The 25439-nt window shown below is 41.7% G+C and overlaps 1 protein-coding gene across 1 annotated transcript in view; it reads right to left on the minus strand.

The window, feature by feature from the left end:
- LOC137432197 (xanthine dehydrogenase/oxidase-like) overlaps positions 1 to 25439 on the minus strand; it is a 289186-nt gene that overhangs the window by 91428 nt on the left and 172319 nt on the right. The window contains exons 16-19 of the mRNA XM_078782947.1: positions 22691 to 22853; positions 4708 to 4797; positions 4331 to 4500; positions 3989 to 4115 (exon numbers count right to left, since the gene is read on the minus strand). Coding sequence (XP_078639073.1) covers positions 3989 to 4115; positions 4331 to 4500; positions 4708 to 4797; positions 22691 to 22853 — 550 coding nt within the window. The remainder of the gene's footprint in view (positions 1 to 3988; positions 4116 to 4330; positions 4501 to 4707; positions 4798 to 22690; positions 22854 to 25439) is intronic.

Raw genomic sequence — 25439 nt, forward strand, 5'->3', positions numbered from 1 at the left:
CTGGTTGATTTGTTTGTGAAATAAATGTTAGCTCTTTCACGAGCCTCGATTCAGTTTACAAAAAAAAAAAAAAAAAAAAAAAACCTGAATTATAGTAGTCAATCTTCAACGGCCGTGGGTAAAAGCTGAATTATGGTAGTAAATTCATTCAAAAAGAACCAAAAATGTCGGGACGGGCCCCGGGAAGGTTATAGGCTAGGTGGCGAGACCGGTCGAGGCCCACCTCGGCCGGGCCGGGCCGATTTCGCAATTAAAAGCTGAGCTAAATTATAGTAGTCAATCTTCTACGGCCGCGAGTAAAAGCTGAATTATAGGAGTAAATTCATTCAAAAAGAACCCGGGCAACACCGGGTGCTTTCGGCTAGTTAATGTATAAAACCGGCATATACTGGCCATAAATCTGCACACACATTTTAACTTTCATTCAATCAAAGTCAAATTCCAATTTGTTTAATTTCATTCTTATTTCTCCACTCAAGTTTTTAAAAAGCCTCAATTTATTTCAAGGTAGATCAACCAATGTGTAAATATTGACGTATCAAGGCTGTTGAATATGAAAAAAACTTTGTACTTTAAAATTTTGCCAAAGACCCATTAAAGCACAGCTATTGATGAAAGAAGGAAGTTCTAAAATCTTTGGCTTTTCAATGATCTTTTATCTCTGTCCAAAAAAAAAAGATCAGGATGTGCTGGTTAATTTATCAGACTCTTTTTTTTGACAAGTCACAATACTCTCATCCATCATCTTTCTTTGATGATCAGGATGTGCTGGTTAATTATCGGACTCTTTTTTGATAAGTCACAATACTCTCATCCATCATCTTTATTTGATGATCAGGATGTGCTGGTTAATTATCGGACTCTTTTTTGATAAGTCACAATACTCTCATCCATCATCTTTATTTGATGATCAGGATGTGCTGGTTAATTATCGGACTCTTTCTTTGATAAGTAACAATACCATCATCCATCATCTTTATTTGATGATCAGGATGTGCTGGTTAATTATCGGACTCTTTTTTGATAAGTCACAATACTCTCATCCATCATCTTTATTTGATGATCAGGATGTGCTGGTTAATTATCGGACTCTTTCTTTGATAAGTAACAATACCATCATCCATCATCTTTATTTGATGATCAGGATGTGCTGGTTAATTATCGGACTCTTTCTTTGATAAGTAACAATACCATCATCCATCATCTTTATTTGATGATCAGGATGTGCTGGTTAATTATCGGACTCTTTCTTTGATAAGTAACAATACCATCATCCATCATCTTTATTTGATGATCAGGATGTGCTGGTTAATTATCGGACTCTTTTTTGATAAGTCACAATACTCTCATCCATCATCTTTATTTGATGATCAGGATGTGCTGGTTAATTATCGGACTCTTTTTTGATAAGTCACAATACTCTCATCCATCATCTTTATTTGATGATCAGGATGTGCTGGATAATTATCGGACTCTTTTTTGATAAGTAACAATACCATCATCCATCATCTTTATTTGATGATCAGGATGTGCTGGTTAATTATCGGACTCTTTCTTTGATAAGTAACAATACCATCATCCATCATCTTTATTTGATGATCAGGATGTGCTGGTTAATTATCGGACTCTTTCTTTGATAAGTAACAATACCATCATCCATCATCTTTATTTGATGATCAGGATGTGCTGGTTAATTATCGGACTCTTTTTTGATAAGTCATAATACTCTCATCCATCATCTTTCTTTGATGATCAGGATGTGCTGGTTAATTATCGGACTCTTTCTTTGATAAGTAACAATACCATCATCCATCATCTTTATTTGATGATCAGGATGTGCTGGTTAATTATCGGACTCTTTCTTTGATAAGTAACAATACCATCATCCATCAACTTAATTTGATGACCAGGATAGGCTGGTTAATTATCGGACTCTTTTTTTTTGATGTCACAATACTCTCATCCATCATCTTTGTTTGATGATCAGGATATGCTGGTTAATAATTATCAGACTTTTTTGATAAGTCACAATACTCTCATCCATCATCTTTATTTGATGATCAGGATATGTTGGTTATCGAACTCTTTTTTTGATAAGTCACAATACTCTCATCCATCATCTTTCTTTGATGATCAGGATATGCTGGTTATCGGACTCTTTTCTTGATAAGTCACAATACCATCATCCATCATCTTTCTTTGATGATCAGGATGTGCTGGTTATCAGACTCTTTTTTTTGATGTCACAATACTCTCATCCATCATCTTTCTTTGATGATCAGGATGTGCTGGTTATCAGACTCTTTTTTTGATAAGTCATAATACTCTCATCCGTCATCTTTATTTGATGATCAGGATGTGCTGGTTATCGGACTCTTTTTTTTGATAAGTCATAATACTCTCATCCGTCATCTTTATTTGATGATCAGGATGTGCTGGTTATCGGACTCTTTTTTTGATAAGTCACAATACTCTCATCCATCATCTTTCTTTGATGATCAGGATGTCCTGGTTATCAGACTCTTTTTTTTGATGTCACAATACTCTCATCCATCATCTTTCTTTGATGATCAGGATGTGCTGGTTATCAGACTCTTTTTTTTGATAAGTCATAATACTCTCATCCGTCATCTTTATTTGATGATCAGGATGTGCTGGTTATCGGACTCTTTTTTTTGATAAGTCATAATACTCTCATCCGTCATCTTTATTTGATGATCAGGATGTGCTGGTTATCGGACTCTTTTTTTTGATAAGTCATAATACTCTCATCCGTCATCTTTATTTGATGATCAGGATGTGCTGGTTATCGGACTCTTTTTTTGATAAGTCACAATACTCTCATCCATCATCTTTCTTTGATGATCAGGATGTGCTGGTTATCAGACTCTTTTTTTTGATGTCACAATACTCTCATCCATCATCTTTCTTTGATGATCAGGATGTGCTGGTTATCAGACTCTTTTTTTGATAAGTCATAATACTCTCATCTGTCATCTTTATTTGATGATCAGGATGTGCTGGTTATCGGACTCTTTTTTTTGATAAGTCATAATACTCTCATCCGTCATCTTTATTTGATGATCAGGATGTGCTGGTTATCTGACTCTTTTTTTGATAAGTCACAATACTCTCATCCATCATCTTTCTTTGATGATCAGGATGTCCTGGTTAATTATCGGACTCTTTCTTTGATATGTCACAATACTCTCATCCATCATCTTTATTTGATGATCAGGATATGCTGGTTAATTATCGGACTCTTTCTTTGATATGTCACAATACTCTCACCCATCATCTTTATTTGATGATCAGGATGTGCTGGTTATCGGACTCTTTTTTTGACGTCACAATACTATCATCCATCATCTTTCTTTGATGACAACTAGGGCATTGCCCGTACTATATCTATATCTAAAATTATATTCCCCCCCTCTATTTACATGAAATGGTTTGGTCCAAAGCGAACGGCTTGCGAGTACGGTGACAATCCCCCCCCTCTATTTACATGAAATGGTTTGGTCCAAAGCGAACGGCTTCCGGAGTTTGGTAAAGCAATCGCCATCGCGTGCACAAACGCGCAGGAAAGCGAATGAATCGCAAATTCGTTTTTATTAGTTTTAAAACTTTATTAAAACATAGTTTAACGGCAACATAGTTTTCCAACGTGAAATAAATGAATACGCTGTCAAATGTGCCATCCGAGGCAGAGTGTGTCCGCCACGTTCGGCACACGCGATCGTTCGCTGCTCTCTGATTGGTTGAATCGTTTTTTGGACATAGCTCGGTAAGTAATTGTCCGATTAATATGAAACCTTGAAAAGGCACATCCTCGGGTCCCCAGCAATATACCTGGCAAGTTAAAAGTATATCGGACCCGTGGTTGTCGAGAAACAGCGGTCACAGACAAACGTACAGACAGAGATTACTGGAATTATAGATAGATATATCCAAAATTGAGGCAAAATCTTATTGCAACTCGTCTAACCTTATGTTTTGCAAATACTTCCTCGTCCTTTACAATTCTGCCGATTTTGTTGTCGCCGGGAACGTCTGCAGCTCCAATGTATGCTTGCACACCAGGAATAGACAGCGCTTTAGAAGGATCCACCTCTCTGGAAAATGTACAAAATAGGTATTTAAAGCTCATCGAGTTTACCATCTCCAAATTTCTCTTTCCTTTTTAAAATTCTCTTTACTCTTTTTCACCAAAGTATTTTTTCTTCTCACTACCAAGCCCACGTTATAAGACCAGAATAGCACAGAAATGGCCTTGGTGAACCAACAAATAGTAATTCATCAACCATAAAAGGGATACTGAAGCCCGTACAGGATGCGAGCATGAGGCCGTGTGCTTGTGAGCAAGGCAAGATGCAGCTCTCCATGTCTTGGAACCTCATCTGAGATGAATACCGCCTCACCGGTCGCATGCCTTGCAGCAGAAAGATGCTCAACTGGACGACCCACAAGGTCTTCAGAAGCCTGAGTTGTGGGTACTTCCTGAAAACAATCAGGACCAGCATTATAATCGAGTTAGCTAATCGTCTCAAGCACAAGCAGCAATGGAACCCTCTTTCATATTGACCACCTGACCAATCATGTTAAATCTTGGACATTCTGTAAATATTCATGGAAATTTAAGGGTTAGGGAGGAACACTGAAAATAATATTAAAGGTAAAAGGAAGCTTTTTCACATTACTAGACACCTGATACAGTTGAGTACTTTTGATAGGTTCTTCCTGGAATTCGTCCAGCACACTCCTGACTCTCATTGGCACAGGATCTCCTGGTTTACCCTGTTACACACACACACACACACACACACACACACACACACACACACACACACACACACACACACACACACACACACACACACACACACACACACACACACACACACACACACACACACACACACCTGTGTAAGAGCCTGAATTGAAACACATAAACAAACAACAACATGCATTTTAAGGTCATTTACCCTACGTGAACGGGGGTTAGCCTTGTGGCCCCCATGACAATCTTCTCCATTTTGCCCTATTTTCTGCATCTCTCCTTGTTAACCCCCTTGCCCACATTTCTTCTTCCACCATCTTTAGCCAAGTCTTTCTCGGTCTTCCCCGTCCTCTACTTCCTTCTACATTCATTTCCATCACTCTTGTAGGGGAATTTGTAGCTGAGAGACTCAGGACTCCAATGACCGGACACAGGTTTACAAAAGGTCTGGTTTATTAACTGGTTATTCACTTCATTCCATTTACCAAATAATACCGCATAATATAATGGATCAGGTTAACTCTTTTTGCATGGTCCTTCTCGTTCGGCTGATGTTCCTCTGCCACTCCCGTTGGTCAGAGCTTCTGGTAGCAAGTTCTGTCGACTCCACGTTTGCTCTCGTTTATATGGACAAACTGGACTTAATCCCCTCTCCGCTAATGCCCCGAGGTCATGCATGTACCAAGTCCTGGTATCAGCTCGCTCCCCTCCTGTTGTGAGTTCCGTTTACCAAACGATAGGGGGGTGCTTCAGCCAGGGGCTGTGACCAGGTGGACAAGAGATTATCATGTTCGGGCGCATTCCTGACACTCATTTACAAACTCGTCTTTCACAGAGTTTGCATGTAAAATGTATCTGCTTTGTTACCAGGTTAATTAATAAGTTACCAGTGCCAATTAATAAGTTACACTGAGTTACACTTCCACAATTCCCTCATCTTTTTGTTTTTTGTTTATATTAACCATTAATCTAAACATCAATATAAGTAAACAATCAATCACTACAAGTAAACATCATTACAAGTATAAGTAAATAATCAATCACTTTGGTAATCAAATTCCCTTGGGCATACACCGTCATCCTGCAAGAATCACAAAACATTTCGTTGGTCATTGACTCCTTCCATATCGTTCAATCTATTGCATTTGCATCACAAATATATTTTCAAAACAACACTTCACCATCACCAAGATACAACAATTTCACTTCATTTTCAAGTTTTGTAAAGCATCTGCACCATCTGGCAAAAAACGTTTGCCTCCACACAAATGTTGACTTTGTTTGAAAGGAAGGGCTGATCACTTGTGTTTGAATCCTGGTATGAAACATTTTCTCCTAATGTCTTCATAGCTCCTGCACTACTTCGTGTAGGATTTCGCTGTTGTGGTAACATTTCGGAGTCATAGACTGACCCTGCTCTCCTTGTAGCATTCTTGCCACTTTTTTGCTGTAAACCATAGTAATTCCTGAACAAGGCCTTCACCCAGTTGTAGTCGACTTGCCTCCTCCCTCATTGTGAGTGGGCAGCAAGTATTGGTGTGACGTTGATTGGCCAGCAAGATGTGGAACAGGGATGCCGGATGCATCCACACTGATGTTGGGACCATGGTGTTCAGGTCATTCATGGTCCTTACCAGGAGCAACCAGCAGAATCGTGCACAGCTGTTGTGACAAGGGCACAGCCGTTTTTTGCAGCTCCATGCTGGTTCCCCGGATGTTGGTGAAGTAATAACATATGTCCCCGCATTTCACAGAGGTTGCAGGTAAAATGTCGTTGTCCTGCAACTTCTGATGTGGTGAATGTTCGAAGCCTTCGAACAAGAGTAAGTGATCGCCTTTCTTTCATATGTTGCAGTGTGATCCAGGCAAATGGTCACATAAATTTCCTTGGTGAAGGTAAGCATTCATCTCCAAGTTACACGGGAGAATGTCTTCATCATTCTTTGAGAAAGAGGGTGTATGCCACGATTAACTTCATTTTTTAGCCACAAATTTTCTTTCTCGAACTTCTTCCCAATTCCGTTAGCAATCCCTCCAAAATGTGATCTCGTCTTATCCTTATGCTCAGTCACATCTGAATCTGCTTTCCGCACACACTGAATCAGATAGGGTACATCTTACCATGAAATCAGCATAATCATGTATATCTTCCGACAGTTTCACATTCAACAATTTGTTGTTTTTCCTTAACACAAAAGTTATATTCATTTATATGCGTCACACAAATAATATTCAATCAGGTATGTATTTTATTACTAAACTAAGAATAGCATTGTATATGATTACAATCACAAACGGGAATACCTAATTCCCAACAACAATTTTTCCAAACCAACAAATTAAGCATAATGTATTATTACCATAATTCCTCTCCACTTTTTCTTTTCCCTCTTTTTCCTAACAGTGTGTCACTCGTGGTGATATGAGTTCACTGATATTGTAATTGACACAACTCATAACATTGTCGTTATGCCATTATCTTAATTCTACTGTTTCATTTGCAACATCACTTGATTTAATCTTTTAATCTCAGTATTTATTCATATCATCATAACAATCTTTCTATTTTAGGTCCATATTTGTTTATATTCTTATCAACCTCCTACGGTTTATCAATTTGTTCCAAAACACTGCAACCAAAGGTTTTAACCAAAGCTCTACCAAACTATTTCCAATTTGAGCTCAAAATGCTAATTAAACAACAATTCAAAGAATTAACTTCAATGGGTCAACAAACTCATTTTATAAACAGATCTAATTTTCCCATCCAATAATTTTCCTTGCCAAATGTCATATTGCAACACTTTAATAAACCTTCGAAAAATGTCTCCCAAATCAATAAATTCCCTTTTTACTTCCCAAATACTCATCTGTAAATTACATATTCAATTACAGTTTTTCCCTATTTGTTCGGCCTAAATGGCCACTGAAGTGGCTGCCAACATGCAGTACCGTTTTTATCTACCAAGCAAGTATTCGTCCACATAAGGCCTCTACCAAAATGTTGTTTGTAAAAAACAAATCTGGGATTTCTGATTACATGGATGCACACTCTCAGGACATTTCAGGCTGCTTGTTAACAATCCACTACGATAAATTAATTCCTTTACCCACAATCAAATAATTAGTACAAATTGAGGATATTATCCCTATCACATTCATTTATAGATTCATTATGTTGGATCTAAATTTTCTCCCACTGCTGCAAGGAAGAACAATAGCTCTAATAAGTCTTTGTAATATCTCACTTCATTTACCCAGCATCGAAGAATTTATTTACTATCCATTCCCATCTGTTAACCAGTGACTTTGTTTGAACTCCAAAACTTAATTTGATGAATCCCATGTGTATGGTACCACTTATTGAAACCCCTACTTTTGTAGAAAATATCCAAGTAAGTGTTTTTTTACACCCCCTTAACTGTTGCTCATCCATTTCTATGCACCCAGTGAGTACTACTGACACCAGTATGCCAATATAGGTGTGCGAGATTAACAAATATGTTGCAGGTACACGTAACAGCGCGTTCTGAGTATAAATAACGTAACAGCGCGTTCATGTCTGCCCCTTGGTTTAAGATGCACAATGCATTCCGTTTTAAAACTCACAATAGTTCAAATCAGCAAGATTTTCTTTACTATTTTCCCATATCATCTATACCTAATACACATCCATACATGCAGCACAATTTATATGCTGATAAAATTCAAGTTTATATATATACAGTCATCCCTCGCTATATCGCGGTTCACTTTTCGCGGCTTCGGTACATCGCGGGTTTTTCTCGCTAGTATATGTAAAATTATATCGCCGATTTTTCGCTATATCGCGGGATTTTGCGGTATAAATGTATTTTTATATACTATTATTTTAAATTTTTTTGTGGTAAAATAAGCATTTTCTAGCCTAAAAAATTAAAAAACGTAAAGAAATAAGAAAAATACAGTATTTAAAACATATTACAAGAAATAAAATACTGTACATAGTGTACAGTAGAAGGGTAGACAAAGAGTCGTGCGTATGGAAAACGCCAGTACATTCATCATCGTCATCACCTTCATCGTCATCAGTACTGCACAGCTAATTCATCATCATCTTCATCACGCAAGTTGTAGTATTGAAGAGCCGGGGCTCTTGCTTGATACGGACGAAATGACGGGCAAGACACAAACTCGTCCGAGAAGATATTTATTCTCAAAACCAACTCGGGAACACTGAAAAGCCCATTTATCGGGCTGCATTATAAAGCACAACCAGAAACCGAAAGCCACGCCTCTCAAGCGTGGCGTGCTTCGGTGGTCACGTGATCAACAGGTATAGCTGATTATACCCGCAAAGCGTGGCACGCTTTAGCGGTCACGTGACCAGCCACTCTCGCGCCAGGAATCCCCGCCGGTGACGTCACCGGCTGGAGCAAGGAGATTCTGATGCTGGTCTTGCTTGGGGAACCCATGGGTAGCTACAGTATCTTCAATGGTGAGTACCCATTAGAATTTTATATGTTGTTAAAATTACGTATGTTTAAGAGTGTAAAAAGTGTTTAAGAGTATAGGAAGTGTTTATAAGAGTATGGGAAAGGTTAATAAGAGTGTGGGGAGTTCATAATGCTTTAAAATATATAAAAAAAAAAAAAAAAAATATGGTCGCTACTTCGCGGATTTTCGTCTATCGCGGGGGGTTCTGGAACGTAACCCCCGCGATAAACGAGGGATCACTGTATATATAAATCCATGAGCAGAGTATCCTGGGAAGTCAGTGTAAGACCTCTCCCAAATTTGGATAATTTTGTACTCCCTCATTTCTTTTTATGAAGCTCATATCCATAAATAGCTGTTATTCTCATATAAATTCTATCAAAAATGGAATCCCCAAATTACTCACAATTTTACTATTAATTAATGGCTGCTCATAACCCAGCACATCAAATCTTTATATTCCATCTCCCTTGACAAAAGAGATAATGTTCATAATCAAATTTTATTTCTATTTTATTTTACGGATTCTCTGCATATTCAATCCCATCCACATAAAACTATCCATTTCCAGACAGGCACACTGTCGGTGTCAACAATCTTGTAAGATTGATACACAAAACAATAAAAAACACTAACATTGACACACAAAAAATACACACACACATGCATTATGCGTATTTGTTTGCGTTGGAACTATTATTTACAGATCAAGATGGGTGTCAATTTTATTTCAATTTCATAAAATTTGTCCTTCAATTTTTTTTATAAATGCTAATACACAAATGGACCAAAAAGTTTATTCTTAGAAAACCCCTATGATGTCACATTGAAATTACCCTTTCAGTTCCCACAATATTTTATCCAAATTTGACTACACACCCATTTACATGTCAGTCGACCACTGACTTATCAATCGTGTGGAACAATAGTCCGAAATTCCCACCTGATCATCATGTGACCCTTGTCCCTTGGTTTAAAATTTGCAAAGCAATTGTTCCAACTTTGTAAATTTAAAATTGTGTGCCCAACATAAAAGATCCAATTTCGGCATGTGATCAATTAATTACTAATTTGCTAACAAGCAAAAGAAAAATGAATAATTCTTGCTCCGAAAACTTTTCAGACCCAAGAATCATCGACAGTTATTCTTGTTTGTCCAGTAATCGAATCTGTTGAGGCCAATCATCATTTGGGATTTGCAGCAATGAAGGCCTAATCATTGTCTGAGGTACCGGTACGCACTGGTACCCTTGATCTTGGTTTCTTTGTCCTTGGTTTCTTTGTCCTTGGTTTCCCTGTCGAAATTGTCTTCTGCTCAGATATGGGCATCTCCTTATCCAGTGTCCCATCTCTCCACAGTTGAAGCACCGGCTTCTGTCGTTACCTGCTCTGTCCACCTGTGCATTTGTATTGCTGGGCTGCATCTCTACATCCCTGAGTTGCCACTGCAATCTCTCGTTGTCTCCTGAAACACGAAAAAATTCTCTGTACCGTCCTTTTTGGGGAGACAACTGGAAATCAGATGGGACAACCGTCACTTTCATTCCTAATTTCGAGGGCAGTTGTGCATTTGTCTCCTCCACTGTATCCTGTATCCTTTTTATTTTAAGTTCTAGATCCGTTATCCGTTCTTGCTGTTCCCGTTGTCTGGATTCACCATCCCAAAGATGGAATGCAAGCCAGTCTACCGTTAGATTCTGTCTCTTCCTGGCTTTCAATCTTTGTTCCAATCTTTCCAATCGACTTCGCTCAAATGTACCATCTCTTGGAAACTCCTCATCATGTCCCTTTGTCCACAAATACCAATTCTCGACCTGCCTTATAGCTTCTGCACCATAACGGTCGTACATATGATGTGTACAAGTACCTTTTTGTGGAATCTCTGGTTGTCCTTGTGTATTCTTGCAGGCTCCATTTCCCATTCTGCCTTTTATCAAAGTAGCGTTGGATGTGTTGTAGTTTGTTCCTCTAAAGCTTCACTCGTACCTCCAGGAAGGGTCTCTCCACCTGTTCACACGGTGATTTTCAGAGAATCTCCCTCAGCCATGGCTTTTGCACAATCCAATCTCACAGATCAGTATTTGCAGATGAGCCGGAGGGTCAGTATGAAATGGGTGAATCCTCAGGTGTCCGCTCTGTTGACGGGGAAATCACACAATGGTAACCGCACATATATATCTGTATATAAACTCACCACCTCGCTCAATTTTCCCAGGTTGTCTCCACATTGTTAATATCTCGCAAAGATATCAAAGCTTCTTTCTTGAGACCGCATTTTCATCAATCAAACAATCAATATATTCAATTCAATTTATTCAGTTCAATTTATTCAGTTAAATTTATTCAATTAAATTCAATCAATTAGATTCAATCAATTAACAATTCAATCAATTATTCAATTTCAATTAATTCATCAATATTCATCAATAAATCAAATAATCATTTTGGATGACTCCTTGCATAAGCCCTTTCCCCAATGATGTCAGGACAGGTCCATCGATTGACCGTCACCTCTGGTTCGTACCTCATGTTAATTGATGAATCACCGTCCTGTCCTAGGGTCATATCTGACATATTTCCCCATTTTGCCTGGTCTCCACAAATTTTCTTTGCAACCACTAAAGGCAACTCATCCTTCATTCGTGAGACAGCCAAAATGGATGGCAGATACTAAAGTTCTTTGGGAAAAATATCTCATCATTTTTCTTTTAATAGTACCCAAAATCTCTTGGCAATATAAATTTCGTAAAACTCCTGAAATGGGACTGTCAAATTCCTTCAATCATGCTAAATTTTGAAACTCCATCGCTTGTAATACCCAATTTATCCCATAGGGCTTGAAAGTTCTTTCCCAAGTTCATGCAGCATTCTGCATTTGAACCCTATGATATCATTCATAATAATCATCATGATTTTATAGTCATGGTCCTATCATAATCATCTATTTAAACGAACATTTCCTTTATCACCACAGCTATGTGGTATAATCAACAATAGAATAAAACTGTACATAGCAACAGGCTACCTCATGGCCACTTAGTATACCTATTGACAATAAGTCATAACAATATCGAATAAATCATTGAACAATTCAAAAATCGCTTCCACTGCTCTAGCCGCAGCATTCGTTATTTTGTTTGCTCATTCACTATTCCTGATTCGTCATCAAGGATCTCCATCATCACACAGCGTACTTAATTCCGCATTTTAATGAGAATTCAACAGGAATTTACGACTCAAAGGAAAAAGAACGAGCAGACCTTTTGCAGGATGATCGTTACAAAATCGTTACATATATTAAAGTATTTATAATGTCGACAAATCATATCTTAATTCTTACAAGATTTGGTTCTTTGAATAAATCACAGCACCGGGAGAACCAGCTCCAAAAATGGATCTTTGTGTTTATTCAGCACCCTAGTAATTGGCTCTTTGTGTACTAATTACACAGCACCCAGGCCCCGCTCATATGGATCTTTGTGCAGCGCTGCACAGCACCTGAGCAAAAGGGGTTTCATCTACATTTTCCCTATCCGGTGTACCATCCGTGATATTTGTTTGCTCATTCACTATGCCTGATTCGTCATCAAGGATCTCCATCATCACACAGCGTACTTAATTCCGCATTTTAATGAGAGTTCAACAGGAATTTACGACTCAAAGGAAAAAGAACGAGCAGACATTTTGCAGGACGATAACTGGAATTAGTCGTGAAAATATATCCAAAATACACAAAAATACACACCCACACAAATAAACAACATTTATTCCGTTTAACAGAACAAACATTTCCTCTATCATGACATGCATGTCTTCAAAATTATATGACCAAGAGAAAAAGTAAAATTAATTAAAAACTGCAGGCAGTGATGATCCGGGGACCATACCGCTCCATCCTGATTGGACGAGTGCGTGCTAGAGTCGTTAACAACGACAGTCCAGATCCGATTGTTCAAAATTTCAACTCAATCGATCGAAAAATGAACGCAGGGATGCATTTTAAAGGTGCAGTGGCACTAACTGAGTTGCCACGAATATGGCCACGAAATTGCCAATATGGCCATCACAAAATATTTTCCTTAATCAATTGGCTCATAGCATAACCAATCTGTAAGTATTTCATCCGAAGATGTATTTCTGAGGACTTTTAATTAAATAAGTCATTTATAAATCAACGAGTTAATTTATTAAATGATTAATCAATAAATCAATATTTTCCTTGACAGCCACATCACTTGGTCAGTGTCATGTCCAAATATCAGCTTCCTTACTCAAAAGGTGCCTGAGTAATGATTACTGTAATTACTGTAATTACCGGAACTGTAATTACTGTAATTTAATAAGAAATGTAATTAATTAAATAAGTACTTCATTAATCGCTCATAATTAAATAACTCGTGAATTCTTATCCGATTTATTTAATATTTGAGTGTCCCCAAAACGTTGGAGCAAAACGTTGCAACAACGAAAGTAAAACGTTGTAGCGACGTTGTGGAAACGTTAGCAAAACCCAACATTTAAATGTTCACAAAACGTTGGAGCAAAACGTTGCAACAACGATAGTGAAACGTTGTGGCGACGTTGTGGAAACGTCAGCAAAACCCAACATTTAAATGTTCACAAAACGTTGGAGCAAAACGTTGCAACAACGAAAGTGAAACGTTGTAGCGACGTTGTGGAAACGTTAGCAAAACCCAACATTTAAATGTTCACAAAACGTTGGAGCAAAACGTTGCAACAACGAAAGTGAAATGTTGTGGATTATCCCAATGGATAATCCCAATGAATCACAATGCAATCCCATTAAAATCCCATTAAAATCCCATATCTTGTCACCCTTTGCATTGTTGAAAGCAATTAATTCCATAACTCAATATTACCTCTATTTATATATACTAGGGCGTGCCCGCACGTACGTGCTTGCCCGTACGTGCTTGCAAAAAAAAAAAAAACATGCGTGCAAGCAACAACAAAAACTTTGAAACCACGTGGCAGTAACGACCACAGAACCCCCCTTCTATTTACATGCAATGGTTTGGTCCATTCGCAAAGCCAAAGCGAACGACCACAGAACCCCCCCTTCTGTTTACATGAAATGGTTTGGTCCATTCGCAAAGCCAAAACGAACGACCACAGAACCCCCCCTCTATTTACATGAAATGGTTTGGTCCATTCGCAGAGCCAAAGCGAACGGCTTGCGAGTACGGTGACCATACCTTGGGACCCACTTGTCCGATTAATTTCAAACCTTGACAAATTTTCCATTCCTTCCCTTCCTGATCTTTCGATGTAGGGATGGGTTCTTTTTTTAGGATCATGTTGCATCGAGCATTATTTTCCAAAACAGTGTGAACATTAAACCACACCAAAACCTCTGACATCCCACCATTAACACCTATTGTAAGCGTGCCGAATCAGTAAGCATCACCCCTTCTATGAGCCTCGACCAGAGGGTGGTTGTTACTCACAAACACTCGTCGCTAGCTGTTCCATTGTCTGCCGATTCCCACTCTGCTGTTTTTGTCTCATAATCACCAAACAAGAACAGTACACATTTCCTGTAATTATCTCTCATAATCAGGATAAATTTGGAACAGCCCTTAAACTAACACCAAGCAGATCAATTTTTATATTTAGGTTGAGGTTTCACACAAACTGGTTAACTAAATAATACAGAATTATAATTATTATTATTATATCTCCGCCTTGGTGAACAGTTTATGTTTTGTATCCCACTGATAGGCCGGATCTGGATTCGGACCTGAACCAAAAATGGAATCGGCGTGTTTTTGTCACTTTTTTTTTTTTTAATATGTGAATAATATTAAAATAATAACATTAATAAGTATATTATGTTAAATATCATGTATATCGCTTTTCACCCGATCTCTTTATGGTGAAGAATCACTTTAAACAATTCTCGTAGCCGGATTCGCACCTGGGTCTTCACCAAAATCCAATCATTTTGTCCGTGTCACCCATGCTATTTATCTGGCAAATTTCGTTAAAAAAAACAACAGCACTGGTTCCGTGTCACCCATGCTATTTATCTGGCAAATTTCGTTAAAAAAAACAACAGCACTGGTTCCGTGTCACCCATGCTATTTATCTGGCAAATTTCGTCAAAAAAAAAAACAACAGCACTGGTTTTGTTTCCTGGAAGCGTCCTGCAAAACGCTTTGCTTCTCGCAAAACGTCCGCCAATGGGAAGTAAAGGGAGGGAAAAGGAGCGGGAGGAAGAGACGGTGCCGGAATGGACATGAGGGACAATGAGGGACAGTGAGGGAGTGTTGGTATGCAATTTTTATCCAATCGCCATCTTTCACAGTAATTCTGGACCGGCATGAGGTGGGATTGTCTGTCATGAATTTATTTGTTGATCGAACGAGTTTTAATTTGTCTAAATCCGACCAGTCGTTTCCAAAGATATAAGCCTTTTTGTCGCAATACCATAAATTGGAATGAGGTAAAAATATATATATATAAATATAATTCCCTTTCCCGGTTCCCTGTCGCTCGCCGAGCGCCGAGCAAGTCGCTCGCTCGCCGAGCAAGTCGAGTGCTTTGAACAAGTGCAAAAAAAAGAAGTACTTTATACGTGTACGGGTGTGTAAACGAGTGTACCGGCGTTACACGTCCTGGAAGCAAATGGTCGCAAGGTGCACGCTTGCTCCGTTTGCTCCCAGGTCACAGTAAGACCCTTAATGACCAGCGCAAAAATACGTATTTACAGAAATCATTTAGAAAAAAAAACACGAATAAATTGCTACAGTCGTTTATCGAAGTACCATTCGTGATGGCTCACGCCACCTATCGCGGCATCGGTGCGCACGGAACCCCCAGAACCACCTCCTTCCCCATGTATGTACAAAACTATTTCCAAGTTCGTAATCATATTGGACAAAACAAGACACACTCACCTTTTTTTTAAAGACTTGTTCGTACAATTGATGTCAGCGGTGCCTCCAAATTGTAGGGGAATTTGTAGCTGAGAGACTCAGGACTCCAATGACCGGACACAGGTTTACAAAAGGTCTGGTTTATTAACTGGTTATTCACTTCATTCCATTTACCAAATAATACCGCATAATATAATGGATCAGGTTAACTCTTTTCGCATGGTCCTTCTCGTTCGGCTGATGTTCCTCTGCCACTCCCGTTGGTCAGAGCTTCTGGTAGCAAGTTCTGTCGACTCCACGTTTGCTCTCGTTTATATGGACAAACTGGACTTAATCCCCTCTCCGCTAATGCCCCGAGGTCATGCATGTACCAAGTCCTGGTATCAGCTCGCTCCCCTCCTGTTGTGAGTTCCGTTTACCAAACGATAGGGGGGTGCTTCAGCCAGGGGCTGTGACCAGGTGGACAAGAGATTATCATGTTCGGGCGCATTCCTGACACTCATTTACAAACTCGTCTTTCACAGAGTTTGCATGTAAAATGTATCTGCTTTGTTACCAGGTTAATTAATAAGTTACCAGTGCCAATTAATAAGTTACACTGAGTTACACTTCCACACTCTTCTCAACCAGTCGCTTTCATCCTTCCTCAACACATGACCAAACCATCTCAACCTGTTCCTCTTCACAGCATCAATCACAGGCAATATTCCCATCATCTTTCGCAATTCATCATTTGTCTTCCTCTCTCTCAACGATACTCCACAAATCCACCGAACCATTCGCATTTCCACCCTTTCCAACCTTCGTTGCTGCACTACGTTAATTACCCATGTCTCGCTCCCATAAATCATAACACTTCTCACACATGCAGCATACACCTTTCCCTTCAGCTTCAACGACACTCCCCTCCTCATCAGCACGCCATTCAGTTCCCGAAACTTCTTCCATGCACATCTCACTCGAGCAACCGTTGCCGAGTCTGATCCACCTTCTCCATTCAGCATGTCTCCGAGGTAGCAAAATGTTTTCACCCCTTCCAGCTTCACGCCGTCTCCAAGATCCAACCAACATTTCCTCCATCTGTAGCTCCCTCTGTGCACACCTTACATTTGAATGTAGCTGCCACACTGGTTAATGACCCTCTCAGACCACTACATTTTTGATGAACCAACTCAGCGCACATTGTACATTGAATGGAGTTCACTCCGACACCCTTCCTACACACAGCACAGGGCCACTTCCCAGTTCTTTCCACCTCACCACATGCTTTACCACTTGCCATCACCTTCGTCTTTCCGATATTCACCTTCAGACCTTTTGTCTCCATACATTCCTTCCACTTGTTCATCTTTTCCATCAGTCCATCCATACTTTCCGCAATCAACACCAGATCATCTGCATACAACAACTCCCATGGTAAACCCTCCTTTACGTTCTGAGCCAGCACCTCCATCACAGCTACAAATAGTAGTGGACTTAGGACCGACCCCTGATGCACTCCCACCTTCACCTCAAACTCACCACTGTTCCCGTCCTTCGTCCTTACAGCTGTGCGCGCTCTTTTGTACGTTGCCATCACCACTCTGATCAACCATTCCTCCACTCCTAACTTCCTCAATGCCCATGTCAATACTTTGCGTGGAACCCTATCGAATGCTTTCTCCAGATCAACAAACCCAAGAAACAACTTCTTCCTCTTCTCCATGTACTTCTCCTGCAACTGCCTCACAATAAAGAGCATGTCTGTCATTCCTCTTCCTGGCATAAATCCAAACTGCATTTCGTCGATCTTCACCTTCTTCCTTATCCTCCTCTCCAACACCCTTTCCAATACCTTCATTCCATGCTCCAATAACTTTATCGCTCGGTACGAGCCACACTCCAGAGGGTCACCTTTCCCCTTGTATAGAGGGATGAGGGTACTCAGTTCGCAATCCACTGGAATGCGGCCTTCTTTCACCACCAGATTACAGATTTCTGTCATTCTCTTCACACCCCAACTTCCTGCTGCCTTCAACATATCTCCCACAACTCCTGTCGGCCCTCCCGCTTTTCTATACTCTTCATTGTTTTTATCGCTTCCTCAACTTCCTTCTCAGTTATCTTCTCTGCCGGTCCTAAAACTGGGTTACTCTCTATGTTGCCATCCCATTCATTCTCTGTATTCAACAGCATTTCCATATATCTTTTCCATCTTCCTTTAATTCCATCTGGGTCCACAACGATTTGTCCCACTTCATCCTTCAAGCAACTCACCCCCATCACATCACACCTCTCTTTCGCTATCTGCTTTGCAATCCTGAATACCGCTCTCTGACCCTCTTCCGAATCCAAGCGTTTTCCGAACATTTTCCTGCATGCCTCCTGTGCCTTTGCTACCTCTTTCTTTGCAGCCTTCATGGCTGCCTTATAACTTTCATGCTCTGCTTTTTTGCTCCCGTACTCTTCGCCTTCTGCCACTCCTTGAACTTCTTCCTCTTCTCGTCAATCCTCTTTCCAACTTCATCATCCCACCACCATGTTTCCAAGTGCCTCGGTCGTCCTTTTGTCCATCCACATACCTCACCAACAGCTCCCAACAGACTAGCTTTCATTGACATCCAACCACTTTCAAGCTCAACCACATCATCCTCTACCCTACTCAGCCTCTCTTTTAATGTCTCCCTTACTGACACCTCTTTCAACCTCCACACCTTCATTCTCGGTTGGTACTTCACCCGCCGAGCTCTCCTCGCACCTTTCACCCTTATGTCGCAGACAACCAAGTGGTGCTGTGAAACAGCCTCCTCCCCCGGGATCACCTTTGTGTCCCGGAGGTGCCCCCTATCTCACCTACGCACCATCAGGTAGTCAACGGTTGTCGTCGACCCACCTGACGTGTTTGTAACAAGCTTATTATCCTCTTTCTGGAACTGAGTATTACAAATCAACAAATCAGCTCCATCAGCAAACTCCAAAATCCTTTCACCTTCTCCATTTCTCACACCATATCCGTACATCTCACACTTACATCTCACACTTACGATGTCTTTCCGAAATGACCGACTGGACAACCCTCCCATCCACTTTCTGAATAATCCTGTCCAAGAAGTTCTGTCACTCAAGCTTTTGGGTCTCACAATCTGCCATGATCTTTCCTGGGAAAACCACATTTCAAATCTGGCCTCCAAAGCCAGTCGACGACTGGGCATCCTCCGTCGTACGAAGTCCTTCCTTGGCACACCTGAGCTCCTCACCACATATAAGGCTTTCATCCACAGCTCAATGGAATACTGTTCCCCCCTCGGGGCTGGTGCTCCTGCCTCACACCTAGCTCGTCTTCACGCTGTTGAAACCAAAGCGTTCAGAATCATTGGAATCTCCCGCGATGAAGCTACCTAGGAGGGCCTTTCACGTACTCACCGCAGGCAGGTTGGTGGTCTTTCTGTCTTCTACTGACTCCTCTCCGGCCTTGCTCCTCCAGCTCTCTCTGGGCTCTGTCCCCCAACTATTCCTACAGGTCGCACAAGATCTGCCTGCAAGCCTCTTATGGTTAAACTGCCAAAATCAAGACTCTATGCTCACCTTCACTCCTTCATTCCACTTTTCTCCCGCCTCTGGAACAAACTCCCTCACTCTCTTCAATCCCACTCCTCCCTCCAGGTCTTTAAAACAGCTGTTCACCACCATCTCTTATCTTCCCCCATCCAAAACCTTGATTTTTTCTAATCCCGCTAATTTCACCCTAAATCCACTTTTTTGAAATGCCAACTTCTTTCCTGGAAGTCCTTGGTGTCCTTGTGTTTATACTTCTCCCACCCCCCCCCTCCCTTCCCACGCCGCCTCCCCCCAAGCCCTCTCCCTCCCACACATTCCCGATGTCCCTGCTCTCAAATGTTGTGTTTAAGTGCTTCCCCTTCTCTACCCATCTTGTCGACTGCTCCCCTTTTTATCTACTTTGTTTGTTTGTCTGTTTGATTTGTTTGTGTGATAAATGTTAGCTCTTTCACGAGCCTCGATTCTGTATACAAAAAAACAAACAAACCCCATGAACTACCTCAAAACCGTCCTTACTCCTTCCCACATGTCCATTTAGATCTCCTCCTACCACAACAACTTCCTCATCTTTCACGTTTTCCATCAGCTTCTCTATCGCACACCAGAACTTGTCCTCCTCTTCATCACTTCGACCAACCTGCGGAGCATATCCCGAGATGACGTTCACCAAGAGCTTTCCAATCATCATTTTCACCATCATCAACCTATCACTCACTCTAGTCACACTCACCACAATGTCTACAAACTCCTCAGAAAACAGGACACCAACACCATTCACGCCCTCCGGGCACCCTTGCCACACAAACTTGTATTCTGTCCCTGCCTACCCTTCACCATTCTCACACCACTTCCCTTCCATCTCGTCTCTTGCACACAACATATGTCCACTCTACTTCTGTCCAATACTTCCACCACTTCTCCTGATCTCCCTGTCATTGTCCCGACATTCCATGTCCCAAACCTCAGAAACCGATCTCCACTTCGGGCTGTTCCCTGCCCATATGCAGTTGTAATTGTCATGGTTCTCTTTTTGTGGCAATGTTTTTATGGCCGGATGCCCTTCCTGACGCCAACCCTCTTAGTCGCCTCCTACGACATGCAGGGATACGGTGTACCTATTCTAAACCAGGGTACACACCGGGAATGAAACCAGGGTACACACACCTGAATTGAGACACATCTTCAGTTTAAATAACCAGGAACTACAAATAACCAGAAAGGCTCATCGAGGAAAATATTGTTCCGGTTCTCTCGCCGGCCTTCTTCCCCTTATCAAGGGGGGATTAATCCCCTTGTCTTTACTGGCCTGGCGGAACCGAGACTTATTACGTCCTTTCTGGGCGAGCGCAAAATAGGGTTTTGGGACCAAATTGTCGCTCGTACCTAAGTACTCGCGCCGCCACGGAAACGAGGTAGCAAGCCTCGCACAAACCACGTGAGGTTGGAGTACGCCGAGCGGTTTGCGTACACGTGATCCACGCAGTCTCAATTAATGGACCCCGATTTAAGCGGTTCTATTCGTGCCACGCTTAGTCAAATGGAGAAATCACGGGAACGATCGAATCAAGAAGAAAGGAAGAACAGATGGGTTTAATGATTTCCACACGTATGTACAGTTCAGGACGAAGAGACACAGAGCAAGCTTAGACAGTTTTACATATCCCTGGGACAACAGGCCCGTCTCACACACTCACACAGGGGATTGCAGATGTCGATGTTGACCAACGCGCCGATGTGGTCGTCCAGGATCGGCCCCGTCCGGCTCTCCGTGGTCCACGTGCGTCCCACGAAGATGGTGATCGGTGAAGACAGGGACTCGTAGCGCGTCTCTCGAACGAAGGCGATATATCAGGCGGAACGGCAAGGGGCGGACTTTTACGGCAAAGGGCGGTTACTCAGCCGTTCTCATGCAAGTGCGGCGAGGCGCATCATGCTCATCAAGCACCGCGCGTTCGGGCTGTAAGTTCAACACGAGTCCTTTCGCTATTCCTCTCCCATGTGAGTCCTTTGGGTTCTCCAGCACTAGTCCTCTGCTTCAGTCCTTCTCTCTCCCGGCAAGTCCTTCTCCTCCAAGTCCTTCCGAGGGCTTTGTGCATCAGGTTAGATAGGCACGCCCCGCAAACTTTCTGGAACTCACCAAACTCTTCTCACCATGCCCTCTGACGCCACCACCTCTGAGCTCTGATTGGCGGCTCATGCTTACCATCATCGCTCCTGCCGCTCCACCTCGACTCCGCCCCGATCCTCATCCGCCTCCCTCGTGTTAACTCGCCCAAAATGAACCAACGTTAACAAACTGTATTGAGGTTACGGACGTAGGGTGATCGGTGGCAGTAGGGCCTATTTTCCTGGCTTTACACAACGCAGAATTAACACTGGAAAGGGCCTATTCTCACACATACGAAGAAATAACTATACTACAAATGAGGCTACATGTTGCTTGTGTGACTATCTATGGGGGACAGACTTTAACCTTTATTGAACTCACTGTGCAAACCTCAAAACCATAGCAATATAAATACATCACATGGAGGAGGAGGAGGCGGACATGAGGGGACTGTGCACTTTTACATGAATCACCAGAACATGAGTACGCAATGGACAAATGAACACAGGATTTGAATCTTGGATCCCATGAGTATGAGCAGCAGTTTGAGTGAGATCACTGTTTAAAGTTTTGATAACATCAGGGACATTTGCTGTTGAGGTGTTTATTCTCCTGATTGTTGTGTCCAACTGTGGGCCCATGGCCTCACTTTCGGTTTGTTGCATTTTTACCTTCCGTCATAAAATAGGATGCACCTTGTGATCATCTTAAGTGCAGGTAAGTGATCTTGCTCTTTATGAACATCAAGAGCATGGATTGTGCATCGTAAGTCCTCTCTCTACTTCTCAGATCACAGAGCAATATGTCAGCCTCGCCATCTACTGACCACCAGACAGTGGAGGGCAAGGAATTTCTTTGAAATCCCTGAAGTAGAGAATGTAAACACAGTACCTGGTTCTGGAGCTCCATTTGGACATGTATGTAGAATTTGAAGAGGAACGATAGGCAGAGGGAACACCTGTATGTTTCCATGCCACCTGGAGAACCACCAGGAAGTTGAATCTCCTGTAGCAGAGAATTGGTAGCGTCTTCAAGCAGATCTGAGTTCCATAACCTGATGGGAAAAGCACATGTTTAAAATTACTTGATAACTCAGAGATGTACACTCGATACCTCTAACCTGGTCACAAATTACATGGAAATATCTGCACCAGGAAATGAGATAGCACACCTTTGAGGTATTTTGTACTGTACAAGTTCCTTACAAAACGGGAATTGTTCATGAGATGAAAAGTGACGTTTCTTAATGATGTATCAATACAACCTAGTGAGGTACCCGTGCTACGCATGGGTTGGAGGCCAGAAGCAAACAGACAATGCAGAAACGGCGAATGCTAAAGCATGAAACCAATAAATTCCACATTCCTGTAGCACCTTCAGTCGCACGTCAGACATGGACAGCAAGTTCGTGAAGGACTTCCATGAAAAACGTACCCATTGGCAAACAAACGGGTACGTTTGTTCCATACCCAGTCAATGGCGAATCTGCATATGGCGATCCACAAATTCACGTTTAGAAAGTAGATACCGTCACGGCATTTCGTCATTCACTTGAACTCGATATCTTTTTTCATTCCAAACAGCATAACTCCAATCACAAATGAAATAACATTAATATAAAAAATAAACTTTTAACAACATTCGTGACATAAACAAATATTTAAATCCTGATGTGAAGTTCCGTATGGTTGGGTGAATACAATTACAAATTCAAAATCGTAATTGTATTCACTCAATTCCAATCATCAATTGATACTTCAACAAAACGATTAACACGATTAACGTTTAACGATTTAACATTACGATTGAATGACGGTTGTATTTGGATATTATCAAACCCGCACATTGACGTCATCTGTCCACTTCCTCATTCACGGCGGGTTCGTAATATTGTCATCAAAATCTAAACAGTATTTGTAGAATTTCAATAAAAGCCACATTGCTGTTCATATCGGTATATATTATTCCATCGTGTTTGGAAAAACTGGAAAATTGGAAAACTTGGAAAAACAATATATCCTATTTTACTCCCAGGGGTCCCAGGAATACCCACCCAAAATATCGTTGCGATCGGTTGAGCCGTTTTTGCGGTACCTTCGAATGGACAGACGGACATTTGGTGAATTATAGTAAGATTTACATCAGACCATTAGGAAAGAGAGTGCATGAGGTGCTGTGCGGAAAGTTTCACATCAAATTCGGCAAGCTCACAAGCTGCTATACTGTATATTTATAGGTATACACCTTCCCAAAGCAGAAAACGGCAATAAAACATGGGTCTACCTCAAATTTTTGCAGTCGACTCTGAACTAAAGCAACGTAGGTTTAGCGAGTGTGAAAATAACATGGAGAGAGTTCTCTTACTCATGATACAATTAAGGGTTCTGAAGCATCACTCATAATACCCTCTCCCAGTGACAATGGAAATGGTGCTACATGTTACACATTACACATTACATGCTACACTTTACATGCTACACGTTATACGCTACACATTACATGCTAAATGCTACTTGTTGCACGCTACACATTACACGGTACATGCTACATGTTACACACAACACGTTACATGTTACATGTCACATACTACATGGTACACACTACACAGTACACACTACATGTTACATGTTACATACTACATGGTACATCTACATGGTATACACTACACACTACATATTAAATGCTACTGTTACATGCTACATGGTACATGCTACAAGTTACACATGACATGCTACAAGTTACATGCTACATGTTACATGCTACATGGTTCACACTACACATTACATGCACTGTAGGAGTTGCGGACAACGAGAGGGTGAAACACTTCTTGACTTGTTCAAGGCTCCTTTATTTCAACAGAACTAAACCCCGACCGGAACTCATGCATCTTTATAACTCAAATCACTTCTGCCCCAGCCTCTTAAGGGGGCGTGGCTCCAACAACCGAGCGCACGCCACACCCATACCATCAATAGACCCACTGGTCCCGTGCCTGTGGATTATGCCTCAATGGGGTAACCCCCACATGCGCCCCCCCCCCCCCCCCCCAGAATTCACTCGCACGGGCAATGTCAGTTTTCGGGGGGCCTTAACCACCCGGCCGAAACGACCCCGATGACCCGAGCATGGACTGTTAGTGGCTTGGCGGTAGGCGGGCCACCCAGGGACTTACCCGACGGGGGACGGCCCCGCCGTCGGGGTTGAGCCAACCGAGGGGGCTGGTCTAGGTCCAAGTGAGCCGGCTTGAGGCGGTGCACCAAAAGGTGGTCCGGTTTGCCGCAGATGTCGACCATGAAGGACTTGTCCCCGGCCTCCAGAATGTGGAAAGGCCATCGTAAGGCGGCCGAAGCGGCCCCCGGTGTGCGTCATGGCGAACAAAGACGTACTCCGCTGTACGTAGATCCGGCGGGACGTGGGCCTGAGGCAAATCATGTTGAGATGTGGGCACTGGTGCAAACATCTTGGCATTCTCCCGGAGAACCGACCGCTGACGGGCAGCGGACCAGGGGCTTGTGGCATCAGGCATGAACTCCCCGGGAACCCGCAGCGGCTGGCCATAGACGAGCTCAGCGGATGAGGACTGGAGGTCTTCCTTAGGGTCTGCCCTGAGGCCCAACATGACCCACAGGAGTCTGTCGGC

The sequence above is a fragment of the Myxine glutinosa genome, chromosome 8 (assembly GCF_964187855.1).
Source record: "Myxine glutinosa chromosome 8, kmMyxGlut1.1, whole genome shotgun sequence".
NCBI lineage: Eukaryota > Metazoa > Chordata > Myxini > Myxiniformes > Myxinidae > Myxine > Myxine glutinosa.